Source organism: Enhydra lutris, unplaced genomic scaffold (genome assembly GCF_002288905.1).
Source record: "Enhydra lutris kenyoni isolate GAN:26980312 unplaced genomic scaffold, ASM228890v2 scaffoldscaffold68, whole genome shotgun sequence".
In the NCBI taxonomy this organism is placed as follows: Eukaryota; Metazoa; Chordata; class Mammalia; order Carnivora; family Mustelidae; genus Enhydra; species Enhydra lutris.
Genome location: NW_019154152.1, coordinates 11,470,691 through 11,495,683, shown reverse-complemented (window position 1 = coordinate 11,495,683; position 24,993 = coordinate 11,470,691). Strand labels below are relative to the sequence as shown.

At 45.1% G+C, this 24,993-nt stretch overlaps 1 protein-coding gene across 3 annotated transcripts in view; it reads left to right on the top strand.

Moving 5' to 3' along the window:
• Positions 1-4,502: 4,502 nt before the first annotated feature.
• Positions 4,503-24,993, top strand: part of LOC111159438 (ClpB homolog, mitochondrial AAA ATPase chaperonin) — a 167,823-nt gene continuing 147,332 nt past the window's right edge. Inside the window, exons 1-2 of one of the 3 annotated variants that reach the window (XM_022521917.1) lie at positions 4,503-4,987; positions 8,942-8,993. In XM_022521917.1, coding sequence (XP_022377625.1) covers positions 4,585-4,987; positions 8,942-8,993 — 455 coding nt within the window. In that variant the 5' untranslated portion in view covers positions 4,503-4,584. The remainder of the gene's footprint in view (positions 4,988-8,941; positions 8,994-24,993) is intronic. The other 2 variants (XM_022521918.1, XM_022521916.1) reach the window with 2 other exon arrangements.

Here is a 24,993-nt window from a genome sequence, read left to right as displayed (position 1 = left end):
AACTGTTTTTATTACCCTTCCATAGATATCCTAAGTATTTAAGCACATAAATGTATATATCAAGTTTTTAAATAACACTAATGGCTGTATATAACTGTTCAGTGCCTTGATTTTTTTTCTACTTAAAACACCTCAGAGTGTTCCATATTAAAAGCGACAGGCTTTACTCCATTAAAAAAATAATATTCCATAGTTTAGATTTAACTTAATGTATTTAATCCAGTTCCTATTGAAGGATATTCAGCCTGTTTCCAATGAGAAATGTTTGGGGGTATTTCTCCTGCTTCTTGCTATTACAAATAGCCCCAAACTTTCCTCATTTTACCTATGACAAGTCTATCTATATTTTAAAATTCCGATGTTTGATATTGTCAGGCAGCTAGCCCTTTGTTGAGGTTGTACCCATTTACATTCCTACCAAAAATGTGTCTTTTTCTTTATAAACTTGCCACAGATGTTATATATTTAATATAATTAAGTATAGAGGCATACTTAATATATATGCTTAAAATATATTTAAAAATGTATGTTTGCCAATCTGATAGGTGAACCGTATCTTATAGTTGTTTTTTTTTTAAATTTTAAGTCATCTCTACACCCAACGTGGGGCTCAAACTCATAACCCTGAGATCAAGAGTTGCACACTCCACTCACTGAACCAGTCAGGCACCCCTTATGTTATAGTTTTTACTTTATTTTGTAATTTTTGTTTTATTTATTTACTTATTAGAGAGGGTATGAGTGAGAGTGCTGGGGGTGGGGGCGATGTAGAGAGAGACTCCTTAGGCAGTCTCAGTGCTCTGAGTGTGGAGCTCGATCCCACCACCTGGAGATCATGACCTAAGCCAAAATCAAGAGTCAGACGCTTAACCGACTGAACCACGCAGGCACCCCTTATCTTACTGTTTTTGAAAATACTTTGTTGAAGTGAAATTGACATGCAATAAACTGTACAGGTTTAAAGTATAAATTTGATCAATTTTGACATTTGTGCCCTGTGAACCATCACCACAATCAATATAATGAACATAACCATCATTCCCAAAGGTTTCTTTGTATCCTTTTGTAATTGCCTCCCTCCCCCCCACCCCCGGCCTCCCGTACCTCCCTTCCCACCCATCCCCACACAACCACTGGTTTACTTTGTGTTACTACTATAAATTAGATTTTATTTTCTGTAATCTTATATAAATGGGATAATACAGCATGCAGTCTTTTTTCTTTCTTTCTTTCTAAGATTTTATTTATTTATTTGACAGAGCAAGTGCACAAGCAGGGGGAGCTGCAAAGGAAGAGGGAGAAGCTGACTCCCCATTAAGCAGGGAGCCTGACTCAGGACTGATCCCAAGACCCTGGGATCATGACCTGAGCCAAAGGGAGACGCTTAATGACTGTGCTACCCAGGTGGACCCTCATTTGAAAAATCAAATCATGTTCTTATTACTGTATTGAGTTTTGTGAATCCTTTTTATATTCTGATACAAGTCTTTTATTAAATATATAATTTGCAAATATTTTCCCCCCTTTGTGGTTTCTCTGTTCATTCTTTATCTCTTTTTAAGATTTGCTTATTTTAGAGAAAGAGAGTACAAGCAAAGGGGGGGGCAGAGGGATAGAGAATCTTAAAGCAGACCCCTACTGAACATGGAGACTGATGACACTAGATCCTGGGCCCCTGAGACCATGACCTGAGCTGAAATCCAGAGTCAGCCGCTTAACCGACTGAGCCACCCAGGCACCCTTCTATTCATTTTCTTAACAAAGTGGCTTTTGAGGAGCCAAAGTTCTTAATTTTGACAAAGTCAGATTTTATCTTTTTTTTTTTTTTTTAATGGCTCATGGTTCTGGTATTGTATCTAAGAAATCTTTGCCTCGCTGAATTTCAGAAAGATATTCTTCATGTTTTCTTCTAGAAGTTTTAGAGTTTAGGATTTACATTTAGATCTATAATCCATTTTGAGATTGTTTTTGTTTATGGTGTAAGATATGGATCAATAAAGCTTTTTCATTTGTACATTTTAAAAAAAGATTTTATTTATTTTTTTGACAGACAGAGATCACAAGTAGGCAGAGAGGCAGGCAGAGAGAAAGAGGGGCAAGAAGCAGGCTCCTTGCTGAGCAGAGAGCCCAATAGAGGAAGGCAGAGGCTTAACCCACTGAGCCACCCAGGCACCCCATTGTATATTTCTTATCATGGGCGTAGTTGAGCATATTTTCATATGTTTAAATACAACTTGTATTTTTTTTCTCATGAGCTCTTTGGTCAAGTCCTTTGCTTGAGGCTAAGTTTGGATATGTAGTTCATGGAAGCAGAATGTGGAATCTGGCAGCGCCCTGCACACCTAATCACTCGCACTGTGCAGGCCTCTTTTTCTAATTCATCCTCAGGGAGACCCGTTCTTTACTTTGCACAAAGGCTCAGTATAAGCTAGCAAAGGCCTTGCCCTTGTCCATTTGTCTCTTGTGTGGTAGGCCTTTTGCTTATTATTATTATTAGGAGTTTTCTATATTACTTAGCCCTTTCATCACTGTGGTGCGAATATCTTTTTTCCCATATTGTCATTTTCTCACTGTGTATATTTTTCACTGTATATATTTCAGTATCAGAATTATTTTTTTGTAGAGCCAAAAAATCTATCTTTTCTATATGATTTCCATATGATTTCACTAGTATGTGGAATTTAAGAAAACAAAGGAACAAAGGGCAAAAAAAAAAAGAGAGAGGGAGGCAAACCAAGAACAGACTCTTAACTGTAGAGAACAAATGATGGTTCCCAGAGGGGAGATAGGTGGGTGGGGGATGGGTGAGACAGGTGATGTGGATTAAGAAGGGCACTTGCTGAGATGAGTGCTAGTGTTGCGTGAAGTGCTGAATCACTGTATTGTACATCTGAAACTAATATTATACTGTATGTTAACTAACTGGAATTTAAATAAAAACTTAAAAAGAAGTTTAGAGTAGGGAATCCAATGCACCCCTAGAGCAGGGAAAACACTGCTGGCTGCCATTTCTGGAAGACCTAATGTGAGCCAGGGACGGTGGTGGTCTCCATATTACCTCATTCAATACAAGCGATCCTCTTGAAGGTATGTAGTATTATTTTTGATAATAATGAGGAAATTAACAATGAGAAAGGGTAAGGATAAGGAAGTTTGTCCAAGGTCATACATCTAGTAAATTCAAGAGTCAAAATTGAAATCAAGGTCTGCCTGCACTCCAAAGTTTATATTCATTTCCCCACGATAATAAAGCAGGAGTAATCCTTTTACCAAAGAAATATTTATTTAGCAGCTCTTTTTGTTCTAGACATTGTTCTGAGTGCTAGTAATGTAAGAGAGGAAAAACAAAGTCCCTATTTTGTGGGGCTCATGTTCTATTGGCGCGAGACAATAAACAATTAATTTTCAGTATATCGCCTGGTAAGAACTGTGAAGAAAAACTAGGCAGGATAGGAAGCATGTGGGAAAGAGAATTGCTATTTTAAATAAAATCGTCAGAGAAGGCTCTGATGACATGAAGTTTGAGGAGAGAAGGAAGGGCAGAAGTAAGAGATGGGACTGGCATAAAATAGCTTCTTCCTTTGCTTGTGGACTGTCTGGGAAAGAAAGGAAGAAATGGGGGTGCCGGTACTGAGCTCCGAGTTAGAAGACCTGAGCTTTTTTTATTGATTGATTAGCAATTTTTTCCACCTCTGAGCTGAAATTCCCTTTCCTGTAGACAGGAATAATATTTCTTGCCCAGCTTCCGCATGCAGCTGTCATGAGATACGATGCGACAACCCACGTGAAAACCCTTCGAAAATAACACAAGTGAGAAAACAAGACTGGGAGTTAGCTCTTCAACCGAAAGGAAGTCTATGTAAGAATATAAAGAGAATTGTTATTACAGGTGTACTGGTTCCCCTAGACTTTTTTGAAAAGCTGTCGCAGGCTAAAAAGAGACACAGGCTAAAAGAAATAAGCATACATTTCATAAAAGTTTTCTACTGCAGATCTCTGTTTAACTTGCAGTAGTCAGAACCTGTGTCGCATTAAAAAAATTTTTTTTAATGATTTTTATTTATTTGAGAGAGAGAGGGCACGAGAGAGGGGTGGGTCAAAGGGAGAGGCAGACTCCCCGCTGAGCAGGGAGCCCAATTCCAGACTGGATTCTGGGACTCCAGAATCACGACCCCAGCTGAAGGGAGTGGCGTAACCAAACTGAGCCACCCAGGCGTCCGCCTGCGTCGTGTATTTTGACTAAATTTGGCAGGAGCCTCTGGGAATCGAACCTTAATCCTAATCTCCACGTTCTACCCAGGTATTTCCCCTTTTACCACGCCCCCTCAGTGAAACTCCACTTCCCAACACGCACTAGGCTCCTCTGAGTCGGCAGTCATTGTGACGCAAGTTCCACAGCTTTCTGGGAAATGTAGTTTATTTGTTCTCCAGCTACGGAAAAGTCTAAGGCTATGGACTACCACTCCCGTGAAGTAGTGCGGTATTCCACCGCGTTCGCGGCGTCTTCGAACGCGCCGCGGCAGCCATGTTGGACACCGCCAGCACGGGGGCCGGCACCAGGGGGTTATCGAAGCAGCTGTCACGATGCTGGGGTCCTTGGTGTTGAGGAGAACAGCGCCGGCGCCGCGGCTATTCCTCCAGCTGCTTAGGTCCTCATCGCTCCGGAGTCATGGAAGTGCCTCCAGCCCGAGTGTGACCACCGCGGGCCGCGGGGAGCCGCAATGGTTGAGGGCGGCCGTCGGGGGGCGCCCTGGAACATCGCCAGTCTTCCTCCCCCATGAAGGGGCAGCCACCTGGGGGCGCCAGGGAGGACTCACCGAGACCTCGTGCCTCGTAGCCGCAACATCGGGACGCCTTCCTAGCCCAGAAGAAACACTCCCGGGAAAGGACAGCTGGAACGGGGTCCCCAGCAGGAACGGACTGAGCATGTGGGCCCTGGCTACGGCGCTCGTGGTTCACTGTTACAGCAAGAACCCGTCTAACAAGGGTGATTATCGGGGCAGTCTGGGTTCGAGGAAGATTAAGGTGGGAGGAGTGACCCGACTCCGTTTCTTTGGAGGGCGGGAGTTGCTTATAGATTTAGGTCAGCAGAGCTTCAGGCCTGTAGGGACTCAGACATCGTCTGGTTATTGGGGCAGGCTGGTGAACTGGAGGACTCAGTGCCTCTGAGTTGGATAACTTCCTGTCATAGGTCAGCTCCCTCGTTTGGGCATTACTTTGTCCATCTGTACAATGGAAACATTGAGACATTCTAAAATTGGAGTGTGGGCCTTTTATGCACTAACATTCTGCCTGGTCGAATTCCTCTCTTAAGTGGTCTCCCAAGAAACTGCTGTGTGTTCTAACGGCAACTATTAGATAGTTTAGGAAAAGTTTTCCCGAGAAAGGTGGCCCAAGAAAGGAGTACAGACTTGCTTTCAGTCACCCCTTGCTCCTCTCTGGTTTCAGGTTCCCCCCTTACACAGGAAAGAATGATTTCTCAGTACTCTTACAGTGCTGTTATTTTGAGTCTTGAATTCAGCAGTCCGGGTCTGCCCATCAGCCTCCTAGGGATTTTGTTGTCCCTGGTCTCAGGTGTGAGGTGATCTTGCCCAGCCATGCAGTTGGCAGGAGAAGAAAAACAAAGAAGTTGGATCCTTAGAGACCCAAAGCAACCATGGGGGCTGGCTGACCCAGGTTGGCATCTCACCTGGGTGTAAGGAGTTGAGCAGGAACTGGGAGAGCGGGCAGCCAGACTTCTGGCTTACATGAGTCCAACCATGCAGGTTCTCAGTGGTTCCTCAGGGGGGAGGCAGGAAGCATGGTGTTCATAGGTTTCATGCATCCCAAGCTCTGAGACTTGGGAGCAAGAGTGGGGACTATCTTGAACTAAGGTTATCGAGCAGGATGTGGCCAGCTATAAAGGAAGGGTCCTGAACTGGGAGTAAGCACCTTTGGGATCTTGCTCTGGTTCTACCTCTAAGTCCCATTGTGACTTTGGATTCTTGCTTCTCATCCTCACTGGCCCTGTTTCGTCATCTACAAAATGAGGATGTTGAAATAGAGACTCTAAGGGCTCTTCTGACTTAGACATGCTGTAATTCTATAACTTTGGACATTTTTTGAATACCTTCTGTGAGCCCAATTTTGGGAGGTGTGGAACTCCCAACAGCACAGAGTCATTTAAGGAGACAGTGCAGGCAGTTAGGCCTATGGGTCTGGTGAGTGGTCTGACAATGTTTTGTTGGGTGATTGGAGGGCCAGCAGGGTCAGGAAAGCATTCCTGGAAGATAGGAGACCTCTGGAGGGTGGGAATTTGAACTTGAGTTCTGTAGGATGAGGCAAGAGATGAAAGGGAGAGTGACATTGTGAGCTCCATGAGAGCAAGGAATGCAGCTTATCTTTTTTTTTCAGGTTGATACAAGTTCCTTTCCCTAATACTTTCACATTGTTTGCCCACCATAGCATCTGGAACTTAGTAGGTACTCCATAAATGTGTCTTGAGTTGGATTGTATTGCATGCAAAGGCTTCATGGATATGGGAGTCATAAGTTAGCATGGTGTTTGCAGGGGCTCGCAGGGTAGCCGGCCTTGTTGGAGGACAGGGGATCTTTGGAATGAGGTGAGAGCAGATGGAGTGGGGCCTGGATGTCAGGAGGGTTTTTGGAGGGTTTGGAATTTGTCCTGTAGGCAGCGGAGAGCCATGGCAAGTTCATGAGCGGGAATGTCCGATGCTAGTATGCTTAGATGTATTGGGGGAGGTGTACAGGGTCTTGCCTTAGAGGTTCCTGGGGGCTCCAGTCTGGACTTTGTCTACTTTCTTTTTTTTTTTTTTAAAGATTTTATTTATTTATTTGACAGAGAGAAATCACAAGTAAGCAGAGAGGCAGGCAGAGAGAGAGGAGGAAGCAGGCTCCCTGCTGAGCAGAAAGCCCGATGTGGGGCTCGAACCCAGGACCTGGGATCATGACCTGAGCCGAAGGCAGCGGCTTAACCCACTGAGCCGAAGGCAGCGGCTTAACCCACTGAGCCACCCAGGCACCCCTGGACTTTGTCTACTTTCTAAAGTAATGACGAAAAACCATGTTCACTTCCAACCCTTCAGACTTCGCTAGCTATGCTGTACCCTGATTTGGAGTTTTAAGCTCAGGCCCTCCATACAGTGAGGTAGAAACTGTACCCTGTAGGAGCCAGGAGGCCCTGATTCTCAAGCTCCTTTTCATTCCCCCTGTGACTTTGCAGAAGCCACTTCTTTCTTCAGAGTGAGGGAGGAGTGGATACAGTGATCTGTGAGGAAGCTTTGTTCCCCTTCCAACTGAGGGCTGCCTGAGCATCCCTGGATGTGTGCTTAGAGAGCCATGGGGGAAGATAACCAGGAAAGACCTCTGACTCTGGAGTCTAGGCTGGCACGTGAGGTGGAGATACTAATGTTTGAACCACAGATCTGCTTTACATGTGCATGACAAGATGGCTCTCTTATCCCTGCTCTGCAGATGAGGAAAGTGAGGCTTAGGAGGTTAGTTGAGTTGGCCAGGGCATACAGCAAGTCAGTGGCAGAATTGGGGTGGGAGCCCAGGTCTGTCTCCATATTCTGCTCTTTCTACCTTACTGCAATGCCTCCTCTCATGTTTTGCTGGGTGAGTCTCTGGCTGGACTGAGAAATCCCTGAGGCGGGGCTCGGTATGAGTCTCTCCAGTGTTCAGAACCCTGCTAGGCACACAGGGCTCCATGACTGAAAAAATCTTGCCTCTGCTAGTTTTCGAGTCATGCAGTTTTTCTTTATGGCCACAAGGTGGTGCCAACAGCCTGCAGGCTGCTCAGGGGAGGCCAGGCTTAGCATTGCTTTTCTGATCTAAGGAATTGCAACCCTCTCTTTTGGGTCTCCCTTTGCTGAGCTTGGCACCGAGGAGTTGGGAAATTTTTCAACCATCATTTCACCTCCTTGGCATCCTTGTTAGTTTTGCCAGGACAAGGATTATTGCATCTACTTTATAGTCATGGAAGCTGGAGTTGAGAGGAAAGGGGCTGCCACAGTCCCGGGAGCCAGGGTCAGACAGTTGGGCCTCTTGGCTCCTGGTCAGGGCTCTTAACTGAGGAGCCCACACGCTTGCCTGTTCCTCTGTGCTGGGTTGGTGACTTGTGACATGAGATTCAAAACTAGCCTGAGAAATCAGAGTTGGGGGAGACAGTGGGACAAGGTAGGGGATGATTAATAACAATGACAGCCGCATGAAACATACTAGTCCGAGCTTTCTAGCTAACGAAGAGTGAAGGGGTTCACGTGTCAGGTTGCATAGGCCATGCATAGCTGCTAGCACTTTACCTGGATCACTTGTACTATAAGAGTTATGGTTTGAGGGCACCAGGGTGGCTCAGTGGGTTGAGGCCTCTGCCTCGGGCTCAGGTCATGATCTGAGGGTCCTGGGATTGAGGCCCACATCAGGCTCTGCCCAGTAGGGAGCCTGCTTTCCCCTCCCCCTCTACCTGCCTCTCTGCCTACTTGTGATCTCTCCGTCAAATGGATAAATAAAATCTTAAAAAAAAAAAAAAAAGTTACGGGTTTGGGCTCTAATGGATGTGGAAGACGGGTTTACAGTGGCTACCATGCAGGCAGGGGATGATTGGCTTTCTCTTTATATATCTTGGCATCGTTTCCTTTGTTAAAGCGATTTTTTCCCCTTTTTTTTCTTTCTTTCTTTATTTTAGGGGGGGAAAGGGAGAGGGAGAGAAAAACCCGAGCAGACTCTGTGTTCAGCCTGGAGTCTAATGTGGGGCTCGATCTCAGGACCCTGAAGTCATGACTCTAGCCGAAACCAAGAGTCTATTAACTGCACCACCCAGGCACCCCAAAGCTCTTGTTTCCAAAGTGCTTCCATTTCATTGTTTTAATGGGGCCTCCATGCAGCTAGCTCTGAGGGTAGGTCCTGGCCAGGGGTCTGACCAGTGTCCCCTTTCTTTTCAGATGCAGCCCTGATGGAAGCTGCTCGTGCCAACAATGTCCAAGAAGTCAGCAGGTGAGTGTTGATCCCCAGGACTTGCTGTCCCCCACAAGAGGGCCTGAGCTGGGCAAACGCCTTCCTCAGTCCTTAGTACTGCCTTGGAGAATATCCTCACACTCATCTGGGAAGGGAACCCTGTAACTTCCCTATAGTCACAATCACCTGGACTCTCTTGGTTTAGGTCAACCCTTAGATTTTTTAAAAGTAGGGAGTCAGCCCTGTATCTCCTTTGTTCTTGGCCCCAAACATCGCTGGATCCTCCCCCTGTCTTATTTTTAGCAGGGCATGATTTAGAATCCCTTCCACATCCTGTGGGTTCTTTTTTTTTTTTTTTTTTTAAAGATTTTATTTATTTATTTAACAGACAGAGATCACAAGTAGGCAGAGAGGCAGGCAGAGAGAGAGGGGGAAGCAGGCTCCCTGCTGAGCAGAGAGCCCGATGCGGGGGTCGATCCCAGGACCCTGGGATCGTGACCTGAGCCAAAGGGAGAGGCTTTAACCCACTGAGCCACCCAGGCACCCCATCATCCTGTGGGTTCTTTACTGAATCTTCCAATTTGTTCTTATATGTTTGTGGAACTGGCCCCATGTGTTATTGTTTGTTGCTGGATGGGGTACAGGTGGGCACCCGTGGAAAGGTTTGGGGATTTGGCAGGGATCTGGAAGAAGCCTTTCTGCCAGGTCTTCTGGGGTTAGAAAGGTCTTTCTGAAGGGCTGGGGTGCACATGCTGGGCTCCTGCTTGGGGGCTGACTGCGTTCTTCCAGCCTGCCTGGCTCAGCTGGGCCCCTTAGGACCACTGGCAGATTAGATCTGAAGTTTGTTCTTGGGCAGGGGACAGGACTCAGGTTGGGGCTCAGCCTGGTGCCGGGGCTGGGCAGTCTGTGTCCAGGATAGATGCTCAGACCAGAACCAGCGCAGAGCATCAGTGTGGGGCTGTTGGTTAGAGGCAGAGGTTTTATTCTTGGTGAAACTAGTGGCCTGCACTGGGCCTCATCTTGGCCTTTCTTGGCCCTTTGTATAAAGCGAGGTGGTCACAGGATGCCCCCTTTCTCTGCTACCATGTCCACATTTTAGACAGGAAGTCCTGTGTTTGGGGTGGCTACCCCTGCATCCAGTGCCACACTCTTGGTGCTCCTCCTCGCTCCAGCTGCCTGAACATATAAGAAAGTGTTGAAAGTCATCTGCAACCCCCACTAAGACTTACTGCTTTGATTCCCTTTCATTTTATCTGCAGCATTATTATTGATTCTCAAGGGTGCTTTTGAGTATTAATGTTCAAGGCTTAGTTTTTAATAAACTACTTTTGGAAGTATGGGCTGGGAGTTGTTTCGTAGCCAAATAAATATGATGGAGCAATAGTTTAATAAACATGCAATGATGCATCTTAAAAACCAAGCACAGATGTCAGCTTGTTGTTATAAGAGCCATTCATAACTGCCAGCTGTGCGTGGCATCTTCGTTTCCCCAGAAACAGCTGAGCCGCGCTTCCTTCTGCTGCAGTACAAGGGCGTGAGGGGGCAAAACTGGCTCTGCCCCCTCCTCTCAGGCCTTTGCTGACCCTCAAATCACCTGTCAGTGATTGGTCAGCCCTCCTGCAGAGGACTGCCAGGCTGCTGCTTTCCTCTGGCAAAGTTTAGACGGTGTATTGGTAAAGCAGCAATGCCTCGAATCATTTTGCCGTCACCCAGGGGAGGCTGAGTTTACCCTAGTCCATTAAGCCCTTGAGTGTTGATTATTTTAGCTCTTTGAAATACACGTTTTTCTGATAGCAATTAAACACTTGTCAAAAGAATGCGGAAAGTGATTGAATATCTGATCCGTGTGATGCAGAACATTCCTTCTTGCTGTGTGGATAGCATTTGTAAGGGCCTTTCGTGCATATCTTCAGTCTCTAGCAGCTTTTCTCCTGCCTCCAGTCGTGTCATCTCTTTTGGTCATGATGACTCAATCTCCCTTCACCCCTTGTAAGGGAGTCAGAAATGAGCAAGGCACACAGCCTGACTTTTAGCACACCAGTCTTACCCCTACTCTTCTTACCTCCTGTGCCCCCCCCCCCAACCCCCCCACTCCGAAGCAAAAAGTTGGGAACAAACTGAGCAAAGGCAGGGAATGGGAGATGCTGGCTGGCTGCTGGGCGCGGGGTCATGTTGGTGCTGCTGAGGTGGTACTTGTGCAGCGTTGCAGGGTGTGGGGCAAGAGGGCAGGTGGTCTGAGAGAAGCCAGTGTGCAAGGCTTGGAATGTCCCTGGTAAGGAGTCTTGTATTCTTATCCTGTAAGCAGTGGGGAGACATGGAAGGTCTTTGAGCAGGTGAATGACCTAATTAGGATCATTCACAAGGGTAAAGGATAAACAAGTGGGGAGAGGCTATTTCAGTAAGACAAATTCTAGAAGATAAAGGCCTGAATTAGGACATTCCTCCCTCTTCCTCACCCAAAACAGTTCCTGCTTATGAATGAATGCATAGTCCTCTGCTGGAGGGCACTGGAGATGGGGGTGACCCAGGCTCTGGTCTCAAGGAAGCAGACCTGTAACCTATCAATTACAGTTTTTCCTGCTACCAGAGATAGGTCTAGAGGTGGAGGTGGGGAGAGCCTGACCACCCTTGCTAGAAGAAAGTTGAATTCCTACAGCCGGTCTTTGTTCAGCTTTTCTATGCCCTAGACTCTGCATGGGCGCTTCATGCTGCTCTTAGGTTCTTCCTGTGTATCCTGCCTTTAGTTCCTCCCAAGAGACCTTCCTATATAGCAGGATAGAGTCCCATTCTCAATTTTTAAAAACTACTTAGACATAGTTTATACATGGTTAGGTCATCAAGTGTATAATCAGTATTGTTTATGATATCAGTTTTTGGAATAAAACTTAGATCTGGTGAATAATACTGTCCTTTACCATTCTTTTCCCATTGCCCGCTCTGAGGCTTTGAGCTCTGTGTGTCTGCCTTGGCGTCCCCCAATCTTCCTTAGCCCTAGAGCCTTAGGAAGGCTCTGGATAGTGAAGGGCAGCAGCCTGAGGTTCTTCTGATTAAAGGGGAGGGGCTTCATCCTCCTTTTTAAGGACACTCTGCAATCTGAAGTTCCTAGGTCTTGGATATGAGCCCTCTACACAAACCACCTTTCTGTACTCTGCACTCATTACCCTCTGCTTAAATCCTTCCAGACTGAGTCAAGTGCTACAGCCCTTATGAAGCCTTCTTGGACTCCTCCCATGGTGATCTCCCCTTCCTTTGCCTCATCTCCCTTCTGGTCTGGGAGGGTATGAAAGTCATCTGAAAAGGGCCAGGCCAGTCTGCGACAGTAGAATGATCCTTGTCTAGGAGAGAAGCTGGAGGTTGGGTGAGAGAACTAGGGCTCACTGTCAGGACTGAGGAGGCAGTTAGTCCATGAACAGGAAAAGCAGCAAGGTTCACTGCTCCCCAAATCAGCAATCCTTACAGACAGCCTTATGAGATGATTAAGCCAGCAGCTCTGGACAGTCACCCTGATGTGGGGGCACTGTTGACCTGCTTTATGTGGTGCTTGCTGACTGTGTGTGGTGTGAGCCTTCCTAGCTAGAGGGGCAGGGAAGGATCTGCCACTGGTCACGTTCTGTTCTTGATATTAAGAAGGTTGTGAGCTAGACTTCACCTTAAACCACTGGATTGTATGCCTCCCCAGGGCAGGGACAGGTATGTTTCCCCACATTTCATACTCTGTCCCCCAGCACGACAGAACTTGGGGAAAGTTGCTTTTTTACTAATTTTTCAGTAAACTTGACAGGCAGTCCAGAGTCTTATTTCCATACTTCCATTGGCTATATTAGAAGAAAGCTGGGTGCCTTCCTCTTCCCTTCTTTTCTTCTCCTTTCTCCCTGTGTGGCAACCATTTCCCTCCTCCTCCAAGGCACTTAAACCTTGTTAGTGTGTTTAGCTCTGACTCCTCAGGAGTGGAAGCCCTGTCCTGGGCCCCTGTCCCACCTGTCAGCATCATGAGCAGGTGGCCTGACTCCTGGGCTCAGCCCGTACCCAGGCCTGGCTTCTGGATGCAGGAACCACTCACCCGAAACCTAGGGCATAGGGCAGACTGAAGACACATCTGTCCAGGCTTGGGCTGAGCCATGTGAAGAGCTCTCAGGGCTGGGAAAAGTGAGGCCTCCTATTCTCCCAATGGATATCACATTTCCTTCAGAACAAACTTGAGTGAAAGATAACACCCCTACCCATTTCCCTTCTCCCAGCAGGGAGTTGGACCTCTCTGCTGAGTGCATAACTCTGTTGTTCATCAGCCTGAACATTGTCTAATGAAGGAGGCCTGTGATATCAGTCTTGAACCTCAGACTGCCTGCCCTTTCCAGAATTATTTGATCATTTGACAGAATGTACTGAGCATATGCCAGGTCCTATGCTTGGCACAGGGGATACCTGACCAGGCATGATTCTTGCCCTTAATGCAGGAGACTGGGGGAGACTGTGGCAACATAGTATGATCAGTGCTGTGAGACAGGAGCCCAGAAGATGCCCCTAACCAACCTGTGAGACCAGAGAAAGCATCCTAGAGGAAATGGCTTTAAATATCTCTAGGGCTTAGGATATAGAAGGGCCAGGTATTCCAGGCAAATGGGGCCACTTGAGTGGTAGCATGGAGGCAAGAGACAGCCTAGGGTGTATGGTGGGAAGGGGGAATTATACATTGTTTGGTGTTGCTTGATCACAGTTTGAGGTCAGGAGGAACCAGAGAGAGGGAGGGACCTGGCCATGGAGGGCATTGTCCATTTGTCTCTCAGTCATCATCTGTCCAGCGTGTCTTCTGTGCCTAGCCCTGAGCTAAATTTGTGTTGGTGGCAACAGCATGAGGAAGGAGAAGCAATTCCTGTCCTGGAGGAGCTCACTAACTCCCTTCCTAGGGGAGGATGGGGCACATGAGTCAAAATTGAGACCCAACAAAACAAGACACATGTTGCCTAACTTCTATGAGCTTAGGTAACATGGAGATAATACCTATAACCCATAGATTTGTAGAGTATTTCTTTTTTTTTTTTTTAAAGATTTTATTCATCCACTTGACAGACAGAGATCACAAGTAGGCAGAGAGGCAGAGAGAGAGGAGGAAGCAGGCTCCCCGCTGAGCAGAGAGCCTGATGCGGGGCTCGATCCCAGGACCCTGGGATCATGACCTGAGCCGAAGGCAGAGGCTTTAACCCACTGAGCCACCCAGGTGCCCCGAGTATTTCTTAATAACAGAGATAATACATCACTTGACCAAGGTTTGTGAGTGCTTATTAGGAGCTAGGCATTGGGCTGAATGCTGGAAATGCAGTGGTGAACAAGATTAACACAGACCCTGCCCTCTTGGTATTTAACGGTCTAACTGGGAGCCAGTGACTAATTATACAGACAAAATTTTGTACTTAAAAATGAAGTGCAGTTTGTCTTTTCAACAAATGGTGCTGGGACAACTGGATATCTGCATACAAAAAAATGCAGTTAGAGCCCTACCTCACCCATACACCAAAATTATCTCAAAATGGATCATAGGCCTAAATGTAAGAGCTAAAACTATAAAACTCTTAAAACACGTAAATCTTTGTGACCTTGGGTTAGGGCAAAGCCATCTTAGATATAGCATCAAAAGCACAAGAAGACAGAAAAAGATAGATAAATTGGACTTCATCAAAATTGAAAACTGTTCAAAGGACACCTTCAGGAAAGTGAAGAAGACTCCCACGGAATAGGAGAACATATTTGCAAATCATATCTCTGATAAGAGAGTTGTACCCAGAATATATGAAGAACTCTTTGACTCATCAATAAAAAGATAACTGAATTTAAAAATGGACAAAGAAAGGATGCCTGGGTTGCTCAGTCGGTTAAGTGGCTACCTTCAGCTCAGGTCATGATCCTGGGGTCCTGGGATCGAGTCCCATATTGGGCTTCTCGCTCTGCCGGGAGACTGCTTCTCCCTCTGCCTGCTCTTCCCCCTGCTTGTGTGCTATCTCTCTCTCTCTCTGTTAATAAGTAAAATCTTTTTAAAAAAATGAACAAAGAATCTGAATAGATATTTCTCTAAAAAAGATACTCAAATGAGCACACATGGTTCTCAATACCCACACATAAAGATGCTTAACGTCATTAGTCATTAGGGAAATGCTAATCAAAACCACAATGAGATACCACTTCACACTTATTAGGATAGTTGTAAGCAGAAAGATAATAGCAACTGTTTTTGTCGGATGTGGAGAAATTGGAACCCTCCCGTATTGCCGCTGGGTATGTGAAATGGTGGAACTACTTTGGAAAAGGGTTGGCATTTCCTCAGTATGTTAAACATAGAGGTACTTTATGACCCAGCAAGTCTTCTCCTAGGTACATAACCCAGAGAAATGAAGACATGAACATGAATGTTCATAGCATTTTTATGCCTAATACCCCAAAGAGGAAAACAACCCCAAAGTCCATAAGTGGTTGAATGGATAAATAAAAATATGACAAAGCTACGGAGTAGAATATTATGCATCAGTGCAAAACAGTGAAGTACTGCTGTGTCCTACAACGTCAGTGAACCTTGAAAGCATTACGCTAACTGGAAGTCAGACAAAAGATTGTCACATACCGTATGATTCAATTCATATAGTGTCCAGAATGGACAAATCCATAGGGACAGAAAATAAATTAGTTAGTTATTGCCAAGGACTGGAGAGGTTGGTGTTGGGAGGAAATAGGGATTGGCTGCTAATGGGTCCGGAATTTCTTTTGGGGATGATGAAACTGCTCTGGAGTTAGTAGTGAGATTGTACAGCTCTGAATATACTAAAAATGATAGAGTTGTACACTTTTAATGGGTGGATTACATGGTATGTTAATTATATCTTCAAACTTGTTTAAAAAGGGAAGGACAAGGCACTTGGGAATCTGACCTTGGATCTAGGAGGAGTGGAGGAGAGGGTATATATCAGTAAGGGAAAGCATTGGAGTACATGAGATTGAAGTGAGCTCTGAAGGATGAAGACAAAGGCGGAATTACATTTGGTTGGAGGGAGCAGTGGGGTGGAAGGCCCTAAGTCAGGAACAGATGTGAAGACATCAAGAATTGAGAAAAGGCCAATCTGACTGGACTCTAGAGCGCAAGGGCACAGTGACATAAACTGAAGCTGGAGAGTTAAGCAAGGACCATACCACACTGGGTTGTAGGCCATGGTGATGATTTTTATTTTTACTAAGATCACTGGGCAACCACTAAAGAATTTTAACCCTGTACACTTGTGTGTGTGAGAGAGAAAGAGAGAGAGTGCACGCACAAACGAGAGAAAGACCTGGTGACATGATCTAGATCTGTAATTGTAAAAGATCTCCCTAGTTGCTCCATGGAGAATAGATTGGATAGAGAGTGGTGGATGCAGGAAGACTGGTTGAAAGTGACTGGAATAGTCTAGAAGAGATTGATGGCAGATGATGACTTGGACTAAGATGTCAGCAGAGATGGAGGAAGTAAGCTAGACAGGACTGGGTGGTGGTTAGAGCACTAACAGTGCCTGATATGTCATATGTACTAATAAATGAATGTTGAATGAATGAATAGAATTGGATATCACTGATTAGGGAGAAGAAGGTATTAAGAATGAATTTCAGCTGTGTAGATGCTGTTTGCTCAGATGAAAGTGCTACTGGGTTGGTAGGAAAAGATTATGAACTCAGTTTTAAACATGCTAAAGTTGACATGCTAGTGAGATACTCAGGTGAAGCTTTCAACTAGGCAGTTGAATGTGTGCGTCATTCTGACTCTTCCCGCTGTATATACCATGTTGCCTCTCCAAAAAAAAAAAAAGAATCTCAATGATCACTTTAGAGATTTTTTAAAAAGATTTATTTATGTATTTATTAGAGAAAGAGAGAGAGAGAGAGAGAGCACGCCTGCGCGCTAGCACAGAAGCAGGGGGAATGGCAGGCAGAGGGAGAGGAAGGAATAGGCTCCCTGCGGAGGGGCTCCATCCCAAGATCCTGGGATCATGACCTGAGCAGAAGGCAGATGCTTAACTGACTAAGCCATCCAGGCGCCCCTAGAGATTGTTTTGTTATCTCATTTTGATTTCTGGTTTCATGGTTTTAGAAAATCAAGGAATTAATACCAGCTCAGACTTGTTTACTAGATGCCTTTGGAAAAAAGTCTGATTTGGTTTACAGTTCAGGAAAGAAGAAAGAGTTAGATTTTGTTGAAAGTTAAACACATTTGTTCTAGCTTTACATCGATTGCTTGGTTTGGTTCTTGTCCCTGGATGCCCCAGCTTGGGGCTTGAGGCACTTGCTGTCCCTATGCCAGGACTAAGGTGTCCAGAATGTGCTCAGCTACAGCATAGGTAACTGTTCTGCACATTGATCCAGGGATTTTATCTAATTAACAAAAACCCTGGCTGGTAAATACATTTGGCTGTCTCAGGTCCTCAGAGAGGCTATCTGTTTATTGATTGTTGTATCATTTGGGCTGGATGGGAAGATATTAATGATGGCATCAGAGCAACCAAACATCCAGCTCTCTGAACCAGTAAATATTTAAGTGTCCTTGTGGTTTACAGTTGATTGAAACAAGTTTTATTCTAGACCAAAGGTCAAGGCCTAACTGGCATCACACTTCTAATTTGATGCTTATGAGAGTTCCTTAAGATCATCACACTGGTTTTTGAGTGCTGGGGTGTAACACCCATGGACTTTTTGAATACTGGGATGTCAGAGGGCAGTGGAATATTACAGAAAGAATACAAGATTTTTAGAATGAGCAATCTGGGTTCCACTTCAGACTGGCTCTGGGACCCGTAATAAGTCACAGAACTTCCCTCTTTGAGTCTTAGTTTCCAAATCATATTAATGTTAGTCTCCAAATCATGTTAATGGGGGCCCCACAAGAACTTTGAAATACAGTTCCCAGTGTTGAGCTCTGCAGAGAAAACCAAGTCCCTTCGGAAAGGCCCAGATTACATGCTGAAGCACCAGGTAAGCAGTTCTGCAGAGGTGTGTGACTGGGTCTCTGCTTACTTGCTCCCTGGTGATAGAAGGTAATTGGGGAAGACTAGATTGGCAGCTTTTTCTGAACTTCATAGTTAGGTGATTTGTGGAAGCAGACAGTCAGCTGCACAGAAGCCCAGCAGAGTCAGGTGGTTAGCCAGGCGCAGAAGCAGAGAAAAGCTAAGGCCTCTGGGGGTGGCATGTGGGGAGGAGGGATGTCCCTGAAAGGGAGCCCAACCCTGGGGTGGAGCCTTTAGTGTTTCCCTACTGCTTCTTGTCTGTGTGGCCTTGGTCCCTTAACTGTGAGTTATATAGATGGCAGAGCATTGCAATTGTTCATCACCATTCATGTGCTGGTTAACAAGTGCTTACTGAAAAATAAAAGCACTTATTGAATATCACATAAGTGTTTTGTAAATGGTAAAGAGTTAGGCAAATGTTAATAGTTAATTGCAGTTATAATAAACCTATAAGCAGAGAACTGACCTCCTTTTGAAAAAAATAATATAAAAATGGGGAATTACCTCCTTTATTCATTCAACAAATAGTGTCTGCTATGTGCTAACACTTGGCTAGGCCCTGATGGATTGGTGGTAAGCCAAAAATACTTACACAGAGCTTAAAGCCTACTCAGATGTTGATTGTGCAAATATAAAATTACAGAAAGAGAGAGAGAGAGAGAGAAATTACAGCTGTGACAGGTGCTGCAAGGGAGGGCAAAGAGAATCCTAGAGCCCCTAGTGAATTTCTTCTAGTGAAGGAAAGCTTCCCAGAGGAAGCTTGAACTCTGGTGAGGAGTTAACCTAGGTGAAGAAGGGCAGAAGAGCTTTCCTGGCAGAAGGAACTTTCATTTGCAAAGACCCAGTGGAAGGAGGAGTGATGACAAGTGTGATGGACTAAAAAGGGCAGGGACCTGCAGCCGGGGGAGTCGGTGGGGGCTGCTAGAGTAAGTGTTAGAGGACATAGTGAGGAGCTTTGTCTTCATTCTAACAGCATTGGTAACCGATTGGTGGTGCCAGCGGGGTAGTTGGGTTGACGTGATCGACAACCTTTCTGATGGCTGAGCAACATAAGGAGCCAGTCTGTTACCAGCCTGTGTGTGCCAGGATCTTCTTTGGCACTGATCCAGCCACCGAGGCAGGATAGGTCCCAAAACTGCAGTGCCCCAGGGTCCCGCAGCAGGGGCTGTCAGGCTCTGTCTCCCCAGCATTATTGCTGTGGCCCAAGTGCTGCTTCTTGAAAAACCCAGCTCAGTCGTGACCATAACACAAATCCTATCAGCATGGCTAGAACCAGTTGGCTTTTTCCCAAGGGATTTTCCTGGAAACTGAGGGAGAGAAATCTAAGAACACTGAAAGTAGTCAAGCTAAATATGTCGCTGGGCTTACGATATTCACTTTTGCCTCTTGCCTCACAGTTCCTGCTATGTCCCTGCCCTGTTTGAAAGCTTTCTCAGAAAAACTCACTTTTTTTTTTTAATATCACTTGACTTTTGAGGCTCTTTTACTCTTAGTTCCTTCCCTTTCCTCCTTTTGATCAGAAGTCCTAGGTCCAGACTCCTAAGGCAATAAGTGGTTCTCCCCTCTGACTCAGTCAGTGGGTCTGTCAGAGGCTCTCATATCACTGGCAGGAATCCCAGTGGTAGGGACTTTGGAGTCTGAGAAAGCAAGATTTGATTCCCAGCTGTGAGTCTGAGAAAACAAGGGTTGAATTCCAACTGTGTCATTTGTCAGCTCTGTGGCCTTGGGAAAGGTGCCTAACCTCTTCTGGCCTTAGAGTCTTCCTCTGCAAAGTGAGATAATGATTGACCTACCTCACACCTTTGCTGTAAGTAGTAAATGAGAAAATTAAATGAGAGAAGCTGCTTAGTGCTATGCCTAGCACACTGAATGCTCTGTATATAGTAAGTTTTGTTACTAAGTATTGTTAATTACACTGCCCGGTAAATAACGTAATGGATAGAATTTTCTGAATATTCAGTTGTTGCCCTGTACATGTTTCTTAAGCTTTTAGTTAGTGAGCATTCAGAAACCTTCCAGACTAACAAAGCCAAGGTAAATAAATAGTAAGTGGGGGCAAAAAACTACGCAGGCTATCAGGCTTAGTTTTACTCCTTTTTTTTTTTTTTTTTAAGAACTTAACATATATTGAGAATTTTATTTACTTTTTATGGGATATTACTTTTTAATAACATAATTTTTTGTGCATATAATTTTTTAATATATTGGTTTGTACTATAAAATATTACAAAATAATACTTTAATAATACTGTTAAATATTACTGATAGTAGCTGATGTTTATTGAATACCTTTTTTGAGGCAGGTATTATGTGAGTCTCTAATCACTAAATCCTCACAACTGTGCAACTAATAATAGCCCCATTTCACAGATGATGAAACAGGAATGAGGATTACTTGAGTAATTTCCAAAGTTGTCCACTTGGAAGTGGCATACCACTTCATTGTACAGATGAGGAGCCTGAGGCAGAGAGAGGCTTGCTGTGGTCACAGTTTCCTCAGCACTCTTCCAGGGTCCCTTTTTCTGTTCAGGAAGTGTTTTTTAGCTAGAGGGAGAACCACTTGTGTCTGCCTTTTTGGGAATCTACAAGGTTCCTGAAGAATTTTCTGTCCTTCCCTCTGCTCTTTACCGACACCCTTCCCCCTGCCCCTCACTGCCCTGCACTCCCACCAGGCAAGTCTGGCCTTGCCCTCCATCCCGAGAACCCCATTCCAGTCAGACATGGCTTCTCACTGTCCCAAACATGCAGCTTACTCCTTCTACCTGGAAGCCTTTGTGGTGCTTTCAGCTCCACCAGTCCTTCTCTCTAGGATCTCTAACTCGTGCTTCATCGCCCACCTCAACCCCTTCCTTTTCTAGAAAGCTCTCCCTCACTGGTAATAATAGCTGTCGTTTATTAAATATCCACTCTGTCTGAGGCAGAGTACTAGATACTGTATGTGTATTGTTTTCCTTTCTTGCTACAGTATTGCAGAACAGATGGTGTTATATCCATTTTTCAGATGAGAAAACTTGATGCTTAAATTTCGCACTACCTCACAGCTAATAAATAGTGGAGCTGAGATTTAAGCTGAGACCCAAAGCGTGTGCTTTTCTCAGTGCAGTTCACTACTTGTTCTAGCCCGCGGTGAGCTTTCATATCACATTCCCATGGCCTTAAAGTCTGCACCATACAGTATCACGTAGGATTTTAGCCTCCTTGCCTCTCATGCCCATGTCTCCTCACCGAGGCTGTGCTGTCACAGCAAGGTGGATGGCACCTCCTCCTGGCTCCACACAAGGCTGGCTGGGCACTCCAAGGCACATAGTACAGATAGAGTCCGGCTGGCTGATTGATGGGTCGAATGAAACCCTGTTTATTCTCCAGAGGCTGCCCAGCAGGAGGGTACAGCAGCTGGGCAGGCTGGCTGGGCTCCGGGCCCTCCATTCATGTGGATGGGAGGCCCAGGAAGGCTGCCTAAGAATCCTCTCTGAGGTTGAGCTGAGGCTTCCATCTCAATGCCCTTTTGTTTGGGGGGATAGCACCAAGGCCTCCCATGAAGTCTGTGTGTTTGACCAGCTTTTACAGTTGGATAGTGAGCAGGGACAGGGTGTAAAGCACAGACAATTGGGGGAGGCCTCTGAATTCCCAGGGGTTCATAGTCCCGCAGGCAGGCCAGGATCCTTTCCAGGGCAGGTGACACTTAGTTACAGCCCCTGCATGGGTAGACAGGATCCAAGGCACTTTGGTCTCTGGCCTCACTTACTCTTCAGTATTCAGGTCCCTGTTTAGCTTTTCTTACCAACCCCCCACCCCACCACCACCAAAAAAGGTTTTTGCTGGGAAACATCCAGCCCTCAGTTGAACTTCTCTAGGTATGAAGCCCTCTCTGCCTCCTGAAGAATAAGCAGACTCTGATTGAATAACCATTCATTCATTCATTCTTTTCTTTCTTTTTTTTTTTTTTTGAGATATAATTCATATACCATAAAATTCACTCCTTTAAAGAGTACAATGTTTTTTGGTACATTTACAAAATTATGTGACAATCACCACTATCTCATTCTAGAACATTTTCATCAATCCCTCACCCCAAAAAAGATCCTAGTCTCGTTAGCAGTCAGTCCCTGTTCTACCTTCCCACCAGACCTTGGAAACTACTAATCTACATTCTGTCTCCATGGATTTGCCTATCTGGACATTTCATATAAATGAAATCAGACAGTGTGGTCTTTTGTGGCTGGCCTCTTTCACTTAGCATTATGTTTTGTTGATTCATCCATGTTGTAGCACATATCAGTACTTCGTTCCTTTTTATGGCTGAATAATATTCCATGTATAGATATATCACATTTTATTTATCCTTTCATCAATTGATGGACATTTATGTTTTTGCTTTTTGACTAATGTGAGTAGTTTTGCTCTGAACATTCATGTATAAATTTTTATGTGAATGTTTGTTTTCATATCTATTGGGAAGATTTCTAGGAATGGAACTGCTGGGTCATATGGTAACTCTATGTTTAACATTTTAAGGAGCTACCAGACTGTTTTCCGAAGTGGCTGTACCATTTTACATTCTTACCAGCAATAAATGAGCATTCTGATTTCTCCAGTCTTTGTGAATACTTGTTATTATCTGTCTTTTTTATTATCACTATCCTAGTATGTGTGAAGTGATATCCCACTGTAGTTTTGATTTGCATTTCCCTGATGGCTAATGATCCATCCACCGGGCTTCTTTTCATGTACTTACTGGCCATTTGTATATATTCTTTGGCATTTATTTATTCTTTTTTTTCTTGGCATTTATTCTTAAGGTCCATTATAAGCCTTATGCCCTATTTGGCATTGAGGAGGAGCATAAACATGTATCATGATGACCTTTGCCTTTCAAGAACTTGTAGTCTGGTAAGAGAATTATAATTAGTACGTAAGACAAGTTAAGGCTTCATAGACAAGGTGGTGTTTATTCTGGGCCTAGAGATAGGTCGTATTTGGATACAAGACTTTCTGGACATTTGGAGTAATGTAAGCAATGGCACTTTGTAATTAGAAAAACATTTTATCTTATAGTGCTTTCTGAAGTGGTATGTGTAAAAGTGCTGGCCTTGCACTTGACATGTAGTGGGCTGTCATTATGCATTAGCTTCCTCTGCAGCTGCCCCTTTTAGCCCCTGCTCTGTCCTCTACGACTACACAGCTTCCTTTGCCTGTTTCAGACATTTAAATATTAGGAGACAGAACCCCAAGCTAAATAAGCCTTGGTTCCCTAAACTGTGCTTTCAAGTCTTCTCCCCATCCTATCATTTCCTAATGAAATGGCCCCCAGATTTTGGTGCCATTTCTGAATTGTGGCATGACCACAGTTGTGAGGAGCAGGGCAGTCATCCCCTTTGTTACATATTTTACGCTTCTATTAATATGGCCTGAATTTGCACTAGGTTTTTTGGCAGCTGCATGGCACTCCTAGATTCTGTTAAGCTTGCAGTCAGCCCAGTCTGCTGAGAACCAGGCCTTCCTGTGCTTCTACAACCTTTTGATTGGTTTTGTTTGCCAAGTTTGTTTTAACCTAAAGGCAAGAGCACTTTAATGCATCGTATTGGTGTTTGAGTATAAAAGTTGTGGAGCTAGTGCAGAGACTACTGTGAGGAAGAAGAGGGATGGATTGGCCTGTCTCATCTTGAGTCTAGGAGAAGAGGATTTCTTCTAGGAGAGAAGGGTCTAGAAAGCAGAATTAATCAGAGTATCTTCATCCCTCAGATCCTTCCTTTCTACTTAAGTCTCTTCCTTCTTTATCATTTTTTGTCATTGATTAGTCCCATCAGATTCCTGTGGTGTGCTGGCCCCAGCTTAAATGTGGGAAAGAAGGATGAAAAAATGGGATATGTGCCCTGAAGACAGTGTGGTTCAGCAGAGAGAGCATGGGTCCCAGTCCCAAGCTGCCACTTACTGGCCAGTCACCTTTTTTTTTTAAAGATTTTTTATTTTATTTATTAGACAGAGATCACAAGTAGGCAGAGAGGCAGGCAGAGGGAGAGAGGGAAGCAGGTTCCCTGCTGAGCAGAGAGCCCGATGCGGGGCTGGATCCCAGGACCCTGGGATCATGACCTGAGCCGAAGGCAGAGGCTTTTAACCCACTGAGCCACCCAGGCGCCCCTAGGAGGCCAAGTATTTTGCATAGTTGTCTTTAACTGAAAAGCTCATGCGGTTCTGGACCTTGGCAATGGTGGTTCAAGTGCCAACCCTGTTTGGGAAGTCTGAGCCACTTCTGTGTCTCACTGCCATAGCACACATGACAAGCTTTCTGGAAACCCAGCCAGATGCCCAGCTGCCCTCTGTAGCAGCCTAGAGTCCTGCTGCGGTGCCAGTAGGTGGCGCCTATGGCCCTTCCCCACACTTCAGCTGCCTAGACAGGGCTTTCCTTCTTGTCACCAAGTTGCCAGGGCAGCTGGGGACAGAGCATATAGCCCTGGGCAGTGGTACCCAGACAAGGGTGCCCTGGGCCTCTCCCTCCCCTTTCTAGCCTTGTATTGTTGCTTTTCATGTTTTATTGCATTCCAGCCCTGGGACACACTGCTTGGGGAAACAGAGATTTCCTCAGGAGGACTGTAGGAGGTCATTAGGGGAATTGGGTTTCTGCCTGTCCTTTCTGGCACAACTCATGCCTCTGCCTCCAGAGAGTTGTCCCTGTGGTTCTGTTGCTCTGACCTACACTTGCATGGTACCTTCTCCAGGGTCCTCCCTTATATTTTAGCTGTTTGTCAGGTGTGGAGCTGAACAGTGAGTGCCTTGAAGGCAAGGACACTGGAACTTATCCTGCTCAGAATCCTATAATAACTTCAGTCTCATGAAAAGTTTGTGGAATGAGTGGGTGAATAATAGAAGATAGGTTCCTCAAAAAATCGTTATCCAAACTGAAGGACATTCTACAAACAAACTAGCCTTACTCTACAGCAGTGTTAGAATTATGGAAATCAAAGAAAGCCTGAGCAACTATTCTAGGTGAAAGGAAACTGAAGACACATGCAATGTCTGATTCTAAC